Here is a 14,532-nt window from a genome sequence, read left to right as displayed (position 1 = left end):
GGAGAGAGTGCAGCAGAGACTCACACGGATGTTGCCTGGATTGGGGAATATGGATTATGGGGTGAGATTGGATAGGCGGTACTTGTTGTTTATGGAACGAGGGAGACAACGGGGTGATCTGAGTGACATACAGTATATAAGATTGAGAGGCATAAATTGGATACATAGTCAAAATCTTTTTCTGTGGTAGGAGTATCCTATAGTAGGGACACGGGTTTAAGCTGCAGAAAGGTGCAAACTCTGCCAACTCCATCATGAGTACTAGTAATGTGGTAGTATTAGTAACAATCGTTCCAGAATCAGTAGATTCTGTGAGGTTTCCGGAGGACTGGAAAATTGCAAGTGCCATTCCACTCTTTAAGAAGGGAGGGAGGCAGGGAAAGGAATGAATAGGCCTGTTGGACTGACCTCAGTCAGTTGTGTAAGATGTTAGAGATGATTGTTAAAGATGTAGTTTCGGGGTACTTGGAGGCACTTGATAAAATAGGCCAAAGTCAGCATGGTTCCTTAAGGGAAAGTCTTGCCTGACAAATCTGTTAGAATTCTTTGAGGAAATAACAGGCAGGATACTCAAAAGAGAATCGGTTGTGTACTTGGATTTTCAGAAGGCCTTTGACAAGATGATGCACAAGAGGCTGCCTAACAAGGTAAGGGCCCATGGTATTACAGGAAAGATATTAGCATGGATAGAGCATTGCCAAATTAGCAGGAGGGAAAGAGTGTGAATAAAGGGAGCCTTTTCTGATTGGCTGCCCATGACTAGTGGTGTTCCACATGGGTCATAGGAGTGCTTCTTTTTACGTTGTATGTCAATGATTTGGCTAATGGAATTAGTGGCTTTGTAGCCAAATGTGCAGACGATACAAAGATAAATGGAGAGGCAGGCTGAGGAAGCAGGAAGACTGCCGAAGGTCCTGGTCAGATTAAGGGAATGGTCAAAGAAGAGGCAAATGGAATGCAGTGTTGGGAAGAGTTTGGTCATGCACTTTGGAAGAAGGAGCAAAAGCATAGACGATTTTCTAAATGGGAAGAAAATTCAAAAATCCAAGGTGCAAGGGGACTTGAGGATTCTTGTGCAGGATTCCTTGAAGGTTAATTTGCAGTTTGAGTTGGTGGAGAGGAAGGCAAATGCAATGCTAGCATTCATTCTGAGAGGACCAGAATATAAAAGCAAGGATATAATGCTGAGGGTTTACAAAGCACTGGTGGGGTCTCACGGAGTATTGTGAGCAGTTTTGGGCCCCATATTTAAGAAAGAACATGCTGACATTCATGAGAACCTTTGGGCCTTTACTCACTAGAATTTAAGATGAATGAGGAGGGATCTCATTGAAACCTATCAAACATGGAAATGCCTAGACAGAGTGAATGTGGAGAGGATGCTTCCTATGATGAGGAAGTCTGGGACCAAAGGGCACAGCCTCTGAATAGAAGAATGCACATTTAGAATGGAGATGAGGAGGAATTTCTTTAGCCAGAGGGTGGTGAATCTGTGGAATTTGTTGCCACAGGTGACTGGAGGCTAGGTTGTTGGGTGTATTTGAGGCAGAAGATGATGAGTTCTTGATTAGTCAGGGTGTGAAAGGTTACGGGGAGAAGGCAGTAGAATAGGGTTGAGAAGGAAGTGGATCGGTCGTGATGAAATGGTGGAGCAGATTCAATGGGCTGAATGGCCTAATTCTGCTGCTATGTCATCGTCTTATGGTTTCACTAGCCCTCCTAGCACTGAGGATGTCTTCAAAAGATGATGCCTCAAAAAGACTGCATCAATCATTAAGGACTCCCATCACCCAGGTCATGCCCTCATCTCATTGCTCATTGTGACAATAAGAAGGAAGTACGCAAGCCTGACGATACGCATCAGGCAGTTTGGGAGCAGCCTCTTCCCTTCTGCCATCTGATTTCTGAATGGATGATGGACCCATGTACACTACCTCACTATTTAAAAAAAACGCAAACATGAGGATATCTGCAGAGAATGGAAATTCAAGCAACACACAAGACCCGGCCCGAAACGTCGATTGTACTTCTTCCTATAGATGCTGCCTGGCCCGTTGCGTTCCACCAACATTTTGTGTATGTCACTACTTTTTTCTTGATAATGCTCTTTTTGCACCTGGTTTAATTTATTTCTCATTGTAATTAGTAGTTTTTTTATTATAATGTATTGCAAAGTACATTATAATTTTTATTATAATGTACTGCCACAGAACAACAAATTTCATTACATATGCCAGTGATATTAAATTTGATTCTGACTCTGAAGGTGAGGCAAAGAGTTTTAAAGGTGATCTGAGGGGTATGTTTCTCATGCAGTGAGTGGTTGATATCTGGAATTCATTGACAGAGGAAGAGGAGGAACTAGATCAATCACTAGGTTTATGAGTCATTTAGTCTGGCAATTGAATAAGCCAGGTGTAGAGAGATCAGTTGTAATGCAGGGAAAGCCAGCATGGATGTGAAAAACTGACGGCCTGTTTCTATGCTATATGATTCCATATCCTACTGAAGATCTGCAGACTGCAAGTAACACCTATTTTGGAGAATAAAATAGCAAAAAGAAACAGATTTCAAAACAGATTCAAATTTGAGTCGCAGTTGTAAAACAGTACAAATCGCCCATCTGGATGAAAGGAAGGAAGCATAATATTGAGATTTTTTTTTACCTTAACAGAACTTGGACCAATAAGATTGTGAAATATTCGTCCAGTGACGGGTTACATCCATAAACACAACAGGCAATATGGTGTCCCGTGTTATAAAATTCCTGTGGCTCTAAGATTTCTATGATTTAAGAACTTTATGTGACTAGAATATTGATACAAGTTGCCTTCATACAGAAATTACATGATTCAGGACTGAGAGGGTTTAATTCATAACTCTCTAGAACATTCCACACTATGCGGTATAAGTGAAACTGAGGTGAAGGCAGATTAGGATATTTCTGGGTGTGGGAGCAGGGATGAGAAGCTGCAGATGACCTGTCAACTTGAGCCATTTGTCTGCTAGGAGGAATATTTCCTTGAAAGGACATGAAGAAACTTTAGGTAATACCTCACTTGCATAGTTGTAAAGCAGCTGCATGATGTAATTGGAACTCCTCCAGCTGTACCTGAATATTTTATACTGAAGGACAGATTGTCAATTTTTGTTTAATTAAACGTGCTGTGTTTGCAGTGTTTAGCTGCTCTGAGGTTGAGAGTACAACATCAACATAGCAATGCATCTCACAGTTGATGAAGCTCCTGACTGTGAACCTATTCTCAGGACAGGGGACAGATAATGTTGGCCAGAGAGGTGCAGAAAGTCTGTAAAACTGTTATTTACAAGAAGGCTGAAGGAACACTGCCCTGGGCTAGATCCAGAAAGTGAAAAAATTGTAAATCCCATTGGTATGGGCTGTTTATGTTTGTCACCAGTGAAACCACAGGAGGGTTATGTTGCTTTACATGATGAGAAGGGCTGACAAAGTTGGCTCTATGCTATGTTTGAATTCATGTATAGTTTGTAAATGTAATATTTAGTCATGAAGTGAAAATGTGTGGGCAACCTTATGCCTTGGAGTAATTGTGGCCTTTGGAATAAATGATTAAAAGTAAGGTAATAGCACACAGAACCGGGAGCCTGAATCCATTTTCGTTTGAATGGGATGTATTTTAGCAAGTCAGTGTCTTTCATGGGATCCAGAGACATTGTTTTTACCCTCATCTTGAATTAGTCTCCTCTCTTATTACAGTATGGATGTTGGATATTGAGGTATGGTAGTTGAGAAGAGGCAGCTCATACAGGTTGGCAAAATGCATGCAAGCATTTTGTACAACTATGGGAACATACTTTCTGGGAAAATAATGTAGAACCATGATCTATATACCATGAGGAAATTATTGCCCTTTCATCAAGTGCACGAGTTGTGTTGGATTTGAAGAAGTATCCAAAGTGTGGATGTCATGGCCTCCTACATTGCTAGCTGACAGGACTCAGTTTAGGATAATAAAAGAATTTGTGAGACAGTGTAGAAATTTTAAACACCATCTTGAAGACAGCATTATGTGAATTGTTAACCCAGTTCAGTCACCTTTTTCTCACAGATAATAACCTTGGTGAAAAACTGAATATATTACATGCACAGTGCCAAACCTTGCTGGTGTTTACAATACTTTATGACGTTGTACAACCAATTCATTGCACCTCTTTCCATTAACATTTGTATAGAATGCAATTATTTGAATTGTGTTAGTTGTAACTGATTGATTGATAATGGATATGAAAAGCAATTATAAAGCAGCAAGAGGAGGGAAGAGGAAATAAATCTCCTAAACCTTTATCTTCACACTTGACATTGATATCCGAATTGTTCGATAATTCTAAAATTGCTCACACATCTCTCTGACATTTATTTTAATTTGAAATATACTTGTGTTGTGGAAGTGGCTGAACATACCTGTGTCTTGTGTGGTTATTTAAAGTGTGATATGAGTGGATTGATTGGAGATCCCTCTCCTAAGTCAGACACTGGTACGATGGTCCAAAATAACTCTCTGTGCTGGAAAGCTCAATTAATCTATCGTAGGTTATCATTACTCAGAAAATATTGCAAAATGCTCCATTTATAAGACCATATGAAAATGCGATGGCTGTTGTCATGTACAATAATATGAGTGGAGGTGTAAATGCTACAAGAGCACTTTGTAATTTTTGAATGGAAGCTGTTCCAATAACCGAGGCTCTGTGGAAAGCCCAAATAGACTAAGGGATATTATCAAAGAGAGTAATCCACAGAATAATCTGTTGGAGGCTCTGACCTCAATGTCTCAAAGCAATTAGAAACTAATTTTGTTCATTTCACTGTAATGGATTTGACCTCCAGCACTTACCTCAGAAGAATCTTGCAGAGTTTGCGGGAGGGCAATAATAACTGATCAGCAGAAGCACCCAGCTTAGGCAGTTCTCTCTCTCTCTCTCTCTCTCTCTCTCTCTCTCTCTCTCTCTCTCTCTCTCTCTCTCTCTCTCTCTCTCTCTCTCTCTCTCTCTCTCTCTCTCTCTCTCTCTCTCTCTCTCTCTCTCTCTCTCTCTCCACTCAGGTTTATCAATCGTCACAAAACAGATAGAATTTTCTGGCAAATGGTGGAGTCTGGGAGGTAGAGCAAAAATTTGATGCAATATTTGGTAATGAAGTTGGTTAGTTTATAAGATGGACTACATGTCCTTCTCATGATCTTTATAACTAAAGATAATTTCAAAATCTACTCCATATGAGGACTGAATACTTTTAGGCAAAACTTGGATCCTTCCATTTACTAATCATTCAATAATCATAATTAATATGTGGCATAACCAAATCAGATAAATAATGAATATGCAAAGAATATCCCTTAACATCCTGCTTGTAATTTCCTTTTTCATTTATGGCAGTGGTATGGATATTGCTAGCAAAGCCATCCTTTAATTCCCAACTTTAATCATGTGCTTTCTTTGAAGCGTGGATTGGCATTGCACATCTAATTCTTGGTCCTTGAGTTGCAAATGCCCTTCAATTTCTGAAGTGAACTTGTATCTTAATATTTCTGATGTTTTCACTAAACACTGCTCAGAGGGTTATGAACCCCTTGGCAATTTAACAGAAATTACCTATGATAGTAATTAAAGAAGAGCTGCAATGAATGGATTGAACTCACCACTCTCCATTCAGACTCTGGTGAAAGATTATTAAATATCCCAGAGAAGCAGAATTTTGGGGCTCTTCCACTGAAATTGTGGTGGGCAGGAGAAGAAAGCCTTAATTGCAGTTTACTCCCTGAAAACATTCATTATAAATCAATTTTGCATGTTCAAATTAATTTTCATGAATATTTGAAATATGGTGAAATATATTGAAGGAGAAAGCTACAAGAAATCATTCAACTGAACTCACAGCATGCTACTCTTCTGGTGATCAGAATAGCAAAGCAAGAAATAAAGGTTCTGAATGGATGTTTGATTTATTGTTGCAGGCAGGATCAAAATGATGTTAGCATGGGGGCTAATTTTAGTATGTAAAATGAATATATTTATGGGGTTTTGTATATATGAACTAATTGCATGTCAAATACCTCAATATTTTAATGATTTCTGTATTTGCATGTTTCCAATGTTCACTGAAATGGTAAATGTCATTATTGTCATGTAGTTTCCTAAATGTGCTGCCAGTCTTTCTAAACATGACAGTGTCCACGCATCATCTCAAATGAATTTATCTCTTTTGTCTGCTGCTAATTTTTGTCAACGATTATGCAGCTTGAAGTAATGCTGGTTTTAGTCCCCGGATAAGGCTTTTGGAAAGCCTGTTTCATTGCACAGTGTTACTTGTGAATGAGTGAAACTGACAGGCAGTTAAAGACCAGTTCATCCATTAAGACACCCTTCATGATGACTGGAGGTCGCTACGATGTGCATGATGGACAAAGTACCTGCTTAAACATAGTAAACGTCTATGAATTTATGAGCGCCCCCACAGATGTCATTTCCTGAGAGGGGCAAAAAAAGTGTCCAAGTCCAAGAGAGGAGAAGGGGGCAAGAAAATTCCTCTTCCAAGCCCTCAGGCAAACCTAACAGGTAGAGAAAATCACACGAACCAAGCCTTATCAATTGAGTGTATTTGAAAGAATTTCAATCAGGCATGCAATGACTGAAAGCTAATGCACCAGATAGTAATCCTGCATCAAAACACAAAAATACAACTGCAGATGCTGTGGATGAAAGAAAACGTACACAACGCTGGAAGAACTCAGCAGGACAGGCAGCATCCATGAGAAAAGAGTAGCCAACGTTTTGGCCGAGACCCTTCATCAGGATTCCTGAAGGGATGAATGGTCTCAGCCCGAAACGTTGGCTACTCTTTTCTCACGGATGCTGCTTGACCTGCTGAGTTCTTCCAGCGTTGTGTACGTATTCAGTAATCCTGCATCACTCCTTACCAAAACTTTGGCATCAAATGCCATTCTATTCATTATCTTGGAAGAAATTTGCACTTGAAGGCATATATTTTCTGTTGTCCCATGGAAAATTTGTTCTCAATCTTACCTATGTCATAGATATAGATATAAGAACATAAGAGATAGGAGCAGGAGTAGGCCAATCGGCCCCTCAAGCCTGCTCCGCCATTCAACACGATCATGGCTGATCCAATCTTAACTCTAGTTTTCACCGAATCTCACAAGGCAACAGTGCCAACCAACAGGGCACCATGCTGCCCATTTTATTTTATTATTCATCCCACCCAAACCCATGTGATCACCCGGGGAAAAAAAAACGATTTGCCAATTGAGGAGAAAAAATCTGGAAAATTCCTCTCTGACCCATCCAGGCTATTGAAAACTGGTCCAGGAGATCACATGGCTGATCTAAACCTAGCCTCATGTTCACTTACCTGCTCACTCACCGTATCCCCTAATGCCATTTTTATCCAGGAAAATGTCTATCTCCGTTTTGAATTTATTGAGTGTAGTAGCTTCCACAGCTCTCTGGGGCAGTAAATTCCACAGCCCCACTACCCTCTGAGTGAAGAAATTTCTCCTCATCTCAGTCCTGGAACGGCATCCCCTTATTTTAAGATTATGCCCCCTAGTCCTAGTTTCACCCATCATTGGGAACATTCTGCCCGCATCCACCCGATCAAGCCCCTTCACAATCTTATATGTTTCAATAAGATCGCCTCTCATTCTTCGGAACTCCAATGAGTAGAGTCCCAATCTACTCAACCTCTCATCATACATCAACCCACCCATCCCCGGAATTAACCTAGTGAACCTTCTCTGCACTGCCTCGAGAGCCAGTATGTCCTTTCTTAAATATGGACACCAGAACTGCACACAGTACTCCAGGTGTGGTCTCACCAATACCCGGTACAATTGCAGTAAGACCTCCCTGTTCTTATTCTCCATCCCCCTAGCAATAAAAGCCATGTTTATCTTATCTCTCATAAATATCTCTCATGTTTATCCTATATTCAATGATTTAGAGCCTATACCAGCTCTCAGAACAATCATATCAAATCCACTGTGTCCCTATTTGTCTTACATGCTTATCAACTCTGTCCTTTTGTTCCATCTTCTTAACTACTCTTTCTTCTTCACACCCCTTTCTGACCTTCTACGCCATCTTGACATTTTCATTTCCAATTACTGATGCAACATCAGCCACGTTGAGTTCTCTACTCCCATCACCCATTCCAACCCTCAGAAGATTTTGAATGTTGCACCTTGACTCAAGGCTTCAACCATTCATTTGCCTTCACAGATGCTGCCGACCAACTGAGTGCCTCCAAATGTTCTCAATTCCACCCTTATTCTCCTGCCATCCAGCTACTCTCGGCTATTAGCCTACAAATTTTGGAAGGAAACCTGAGCATTCAGGAAATTCACTTGGTCGTGCAAACTCTGTGCAGCTCTGGAGGTCAGGAGTGAATGGGAGCAATGGGCAGTAACTCAACCTCAAGACTTGCCGTGATATGTCATCTCACACATTGTCCCAAGTTGCTCTAGAACTAGCAATAACTTTTCAAGCATAGGCAGTGTTATAATGTAGCCAATTTCAACAGCAAGATCCCATGATGAGTAGCGTGAGTTTTTTGTTTATTTATTCATTTATGGGATGAGGGTGTAGTCAGCTAAATCAGCATTTATTACCCATCCCTGGTTGCCCTTGTGATCTTATAATCTCATTTTGGTGCTTGCTTGAGAGCTGGGTGCTAGCCATCTCTCCTTTACATAGTGGTATGGGTCTTTTGCATACACCCCCACAGACAGGCGTATCCTTGGTTTAATGTCTCATTCAAAAAAAGGGACTCTGACTATGCAGCACTTTCTGCAAGCCCACTAACTCCAGACCCAGCAGAGAGAATGCTGTCGCTGAAAACAGGCTGATTCCTACTGGATTAGATTTCTAGTAATCCTGTCCAATATGTCAAGAGAGTTGAAGAAATTTCAGATTGCTGGTTATGGCTCAATAATAAGAAAAGCAATTGGTGTCAAGCTTTTTTATGTCAAGTTAAAGTATTAGTTTTGTTTTCCAGAATATTGGTTGTATCACTTAAACAGAGTGTCACTATGCGTGTCAGATTCTGGAAAAACTATGTGTTTCGAATTGTACCTAAAAACAAGATATTGTACCCTGTGGGAGACAAGCAAGACAGTGGACTTATTTGTGAAACCCTTTGAAAGAGCTGCTACAGTCACAATGGGCAGAATTAACTCTTTATGTGATAAAGTGCTTTGTGTATTAGAATTGTTGATGTAGTACATCAGATGGACTTTCAGATGTATTCAGATATTGGCAATATTGTATAAATTGTACAGTGGTAGATTTAAATCTGACTTGTAAAATTTGACTGGCTCAGAGTGAACACTGGTCAAGGTGAAGATACTGTTCCAATACAGTAGTGTGGATTGCAGCAAACTTTCCTGCAAATTTAGTTTGGAGATTGTTGCCACTGCGTAGTAGGTCGAGGGCTGATCTTGCAGCAGTTGATTCAGTAAACAGAGGGCTAATCTTTCTCTTATAGGTACTCAGCGGCGTCGGCTGATTCCAGCCCCTCTGCCCGATACCTCTTCTCTGGGACGGAAGCCAACGGGCACCACTGGGCAGTGGGTGGACCTGCCACCTCTACCGGGCACCCTGAAGGAATCGTTTGAAATTAAGGTTTATGAAATCGATGATGTGGAGCTGTTACAGAGATGTAGGCAAGAAGAGACTGAGGTCAGTACATTTACTGCGAGTTGAGACAATCTAAATTTCGGCAGCAGTGTAGAATGGCTGCTTAAATGGAGATGAAGTACAATTACATACAGGAGATTGACTGCAATTAAATTGCTATAATTATTAATTTTATTATGCATATGTTGGAGTGCCCTTACAAAGAGGAGATAAAAATCATTACTATTCCCTATTAATCATGCTTAGTCAGGAAAGATTGTATAAATGAAAGAAATCCATGAATATGTTATCAATGAGTCTTGGCAGCCTTTCCTGGTTTATCACACTTTATAGCCATTCAGATTCGGCATCATTAACTCCTTTACAGATGAGAATAGGTGTGCTATTTGAAGTTAAAATGCAGCAACAGTACGATAATTAGATTTGTTCCCAAGTTGTTGTATTGTACACAAATGCCATATCCCTTCTGAAGTATATGTCAGGCTAACTTTATTCTCTCTTGCCTTTAACGTCACAGGAATCTTTTCAAGATGTCGATGAGGTGAGATCCTCAGATGATTTCCTTCTCCTGATACACTTTTATTTGTCTTCTGAGTTCTCAAAAATGCAGAGTGAAAATTTCAACTGATTTGCTTTTGCTCTACATGGGCTTTGACGTGAGGCATTTGTTTATATCCTCTCAGGGTCTGATGTACTTCAACTTGAAGCTGAAGGTGTTGGAGAAGCGGCAGCAACGGATTCGAGAGTTAAAGGCAAAGCATGAGTTTTTGACAAAGGAGCTGGAGCAAGCCAAGGACAGGCTGATGATGGATCCGAATAAATGGAATTCAGAGTGTAAGTGCACCACATGGCTTCCACTGTTCCATTAGAAAGCAGAATGACAAAGATAGGCCTGTATCTTTATATAAATGCCAGTTTGATTTATTTTACATTCCAATCAAATTGCAAATACAGCAAGCAGCAAATTTGCAATGTTACAGTATGTGAAAATGCACACGTGTATCTAAGCCCAGGGGTAAAGCTAAAAAGATGCAAAGGATATGCCCAAGCAGTTTCTGAAAAAAAAAACCGTATCATCCATCGGTGAATCCAGGTGCAAATCTCTATAAAGTGAGTATTCACTTGTCAGAGCTTCGGGAGGGAACTGTGGACTGTATGTAAATGTGATTGGCGTGCTTTATTTGGAATTTTGAATAATAGTTTGTTTCACAAAGGAAGAGCCCAATCAGACCAAGGATGAGCAGCAAAAGAATTATTTAAGCATTAATATTACGCATTTAGTGGACAGTGTGCAATGCTTATTCCGGGTTCATTGATAATTTTGATTTATCAGCAGAATCTTATATCTATGGAAAGGCATTGGTAACCTTTAATGATTGCAAAGAAACAAATAAATAATGTCACAGAAAAGATCAAAATGTAAATTCTAATGGCCAATTCAAGAGTGACAGGTAGGCAACTGTTCAGGGCATCAGGAGTTGCCCTTGAGCTAACTGTAGCAATAAGGCTAGTGGAGTTGATATTGCTGACCCCTGACCCTGAAACTGCCAGAGTATCCAGCAGTAACTTGTTACACACTGCTGGTAGTAGTTCTTGTTAGAGTGCAAATTCATTCCAGATGTCCCTGGTGGGGAAGAGGTGTAGGTGAACGTGGTTGAGTTGTTCACGCGGCTTCAGATCATTAAGAACATTGACCCTAATGTCCTTGCCAATGGGATTAATTTCTGTCCCTTATGTGACCTGGAGGCTAGATTCTTTCAGAGATCCAGTACAGTGGTTGTGAGGATGAGTATTTGGGTTTGCAGTGAGGAAGCTGTGCTGCTACTTTACTGATGTTATCAGTTTTGTTTGTGGTGGAAATCATGATCACTCACCTCAGTCATCATTCCATATTTAGTTGTCAGAGACACCTCCTCTGGGTAAATGTGGCTTACTGAGTTGTCTGCCGTGCTGAGATATCAAAGAAATCAAGGATGACGAATTCACAAATTTTATACTTAACTTATGCTGTGGCTAGGATGCCATGGATTTTCTGGTTATTTGTCATGAATATATCACATGGCTAAAGAATAAAAATGAACAGAGAAAAAGCTGCATTTTTGCAGAATATAGAAGTGATGTATCTGCTGTTTCTGTGAGTAATTGCACAATGGATTCACTTGTCCAATATGTTGTTTCAAATACAAATCCTGTGACAAAGTAATGATTGCCTGCATTTTCTGTGGGGATTTTTGAAAGGAGCTGTAAGGATGCCAGAAGACTCAAAGAGGCAACTATAAACATTAAAATACTGGTTGAGGCCTCAGTGTCTGGGTTTATACTGATCTCTTGCCAATGTTACACTGGTGAATCATTACATCCCCTCTGGAACATCTCCCCCAACTAATCTGATTCATGCATTGTTCCTCTAGATTTACAGAGGCTGCTAAGCAGTGTTCTCAAACAGCTTAAAATGATAGATATCTGAAAATTGTACATCAACACAAGAATTGTAATGTTCAGTATCCTGGCTGCGTTATGCATTGGACAAAGGAAAAGCTTCATCATTTCTTACATTACAGTGTGAGGGTGATGGCCCGTGGGTTTCCAAAGAATAAATTGTCAGTCTTAAGCTGTTGCGTTAACATCGACTTCTAGCCTCAAGTGTCCAGAGTACAATCTTGTGACACTGAGATGGGAGAGCTATTGATGTTTCCCATGCTCCATCAGAATGCTAAAGACTTTTTATATGCACTATTCTTCTGTTTGCTTGATTTACTTGTACTCTCTCTGTCAACAGTTGAAATTGATGTGGATCTGGATGAAGAGTCTCTGGAGTACCTGGAGGCACTGGAAGAGGTAACTGAGGAGCTGGAGCAGCGAGTCAACCTGTGCAAGGCAAGGATAATGATGGTGACTTGTTTTGATATTGGTGTGATCACTGATGTGAATGACGGTCCAAGGGAAGTGCAAGTGTAAAGAAGACAGCTAATGGGAGAACATGAGAAGGGTTATTCTACCATGAAAATAGGCAGCACGTGAAGGAAAAGTGCTTAAAGGAATTGTGTTTGAGCGAGGGTTGGTGATGCTGAGACAGAAGGAAGTGCAAGAGAACGTTGAAGGTGAGCTGATATGGTGGCAATGAATCTTGATGGTGAGCTGTGTAAATCAATACTGTGCCTCCGAGTTGAAAGAGAATGAAAGCTTAAACTGTTCATGCGGACAATTTCCTTTCCCCAAAGGAAGAAAGAAGGCAACATAAACCAAGAAGAACAAAGAACTGTAAAACCTTAAAGTGCCTTTTTGATTCACTTGACTTATCTGCATTGGTGCTAGTAAAGAAACCAGCATACCTAAATAAACATTGAAACAAATTGCTTATTTTATAATGTATATTGTATTTATACGATACATGTAAAAACTTTCGTTGTAGCAAAGCAATAAGTAAATTATGTTCACATCTTTGACTTTGCCTTCTCATTGAAAGGAGAGCCATCTTTACCTTTTCAATTTTACAATGTTCTTGTGTATAATAATATTTCATGGTATTCCGTTTTAATAGTGTTTAAAGTTTCATTCATCTAAGCATGTAATGAAATGTAATGATTTTTGAAGATGTTTTTATATGGAATTTTGTCTGTTTTTGGGTTATTTCTTTGTACACGTTGCTACTGGAACAGAAGTGCAGAATGAAATTCCTAGTTTTTTAAGCCAGTAATAAATATATCGGCAAAGAGCTCACTGTGCCAACTGATCTGAGGCGACCCTCACAGCCATGATTCACTGCGAGTACAAAGTGACTGCACAATGATTACAATATTGTAAGTTATTAATGATCAAATTTATATACTCTTTTTTAAAACCAAAAACAGGTATACAAAATAATAACAGTATTGACTCTGTCATTGAAAGATACTGCATCTCAGGATTACTACCCAAAAAAGCAAATTTGATAGAAGATGTATTTACATGTGAACACACTGCATAGAAGTTTATGTACAGTTTCTTTTTCATTTTAATACTGGCCAAAAGCAATTATTGTTACAAATATTGCCAAACAACAACAATTTTACATAAAGAAATAATAAATACGGGATCACAGTTCATTGCGGATGATATTTTCTGACAATATTATTTGTACATTTTTTTCAGTATCTTTGTATAAATGTATATTATGGTAGTGACATTAGTTTTATCTGTGAATAAATGACATTGACTGGCAGTAATATTTCTGTTTCATAATTAAAATTTTGCATAAAGATCCAATATTTTACTATCAGACGTTAATGATAATCTTTATGGAACTTCTAGTTTGGCACCTGTTTTTCTTAGATTGCACAACTGCAGAAAAGTCAAAATTTCCAGTGTTAGAAACAGAATACTGTGAGTGCTGGACATCCAAAACAAGAGTAGAAGGTACTTGAAGAAGTCATTAGTTTGGGCAGGGTTGGATGGAGTCAATGTTTCAAGCTGTTGATTCTTAATCAGATTTGGGCATAGTTGGAGTCATACAAAGCCTAAGATGTAGACAAAGAGGTGAAAATGAGAAAAAACAGAAGGAAGATATAGGAATAAAGATGGGAGGATATCTTGGGGTTAGGTACTGGAGGTTAGTGAGGGTATTGGAGAAAAGGTTATCTGTGGAGGTGGGGGGGGGTCAAAGAGGGAACGGGGTTAGGATTAGAGAATATATTGCTGGGGGGAGTAATGTTGGAGACAGAATCATCCTGAGACTGAAGCATCAGAGAGAGGAGACCAACTTATGAAGTGGTGGGGAGTGGGTTAGGGGGTGGAGAGTCAAGGGGAGGGTAGTGAAGGCAGGTCTGTGGTTAGAGAGAGGATTATTTCTCCAAGCACCTGCCT

At 39.8% G+C, this 14,532-nt stretch overlaps 1 protein-coding gene across 2 annotated transcripts in view; it reads left to right on the top strand.

Moving 5' to 3' along the window:
* kif26ab (kinesin family member 26Ab) overlaps positions 1-13,884 on the top strand; it is a 194,160-nt gene extending 180,276 nt beyond the window's left edge. The window contains exons 13-16 of one of the 2 annotated variants that reach the window (XM_059958451.1): positions 9,539-9,732; positions 10,208-10,231; positions 10,374-10,524; positions 12,470-13,884. In XM_059958451.1, coding sequence (XP_059814434.1) covers positions 9,539-9,732; positions 10,208-10,231; positions 10,374-10,524; positions 12,470-12,648 — 548 coding nt within the window. In that variant the 3' untranslated portion in view covers positions 12,649-13,884. The remainder of the gene's footprint in view (positions 1-9,538; positions 9,733-10,207; positions 10,232-10,373; positions 10,525-12,469) is intronic. The other variant, XM_059958457.1, reaches the window with a different exon arrangement.
* The last annotated feature ends 648 nt before the right edge of the window (positions 13,885-14,532 follow it).

Source organism: Hypanus sabinus, chromosome 2, assembly GCF_030144855.1.
Source record: "Hypanus sabinus isolate sHypSab1 chromosome 2, sHypSab1.hap1, whole genome shotgun sequence".
NCBI lineage: Eukaryota > Metazoa > Chordata > Chondrichthyes > Myliobatiformes > Dasyatidae > Hypanus > Hypanus sabinus.
The sequence above is the reverse complement of the archived record's forward strand: the minus strand, read 5'-3'. Positions and strand labels throughout refer to the sequence as shown.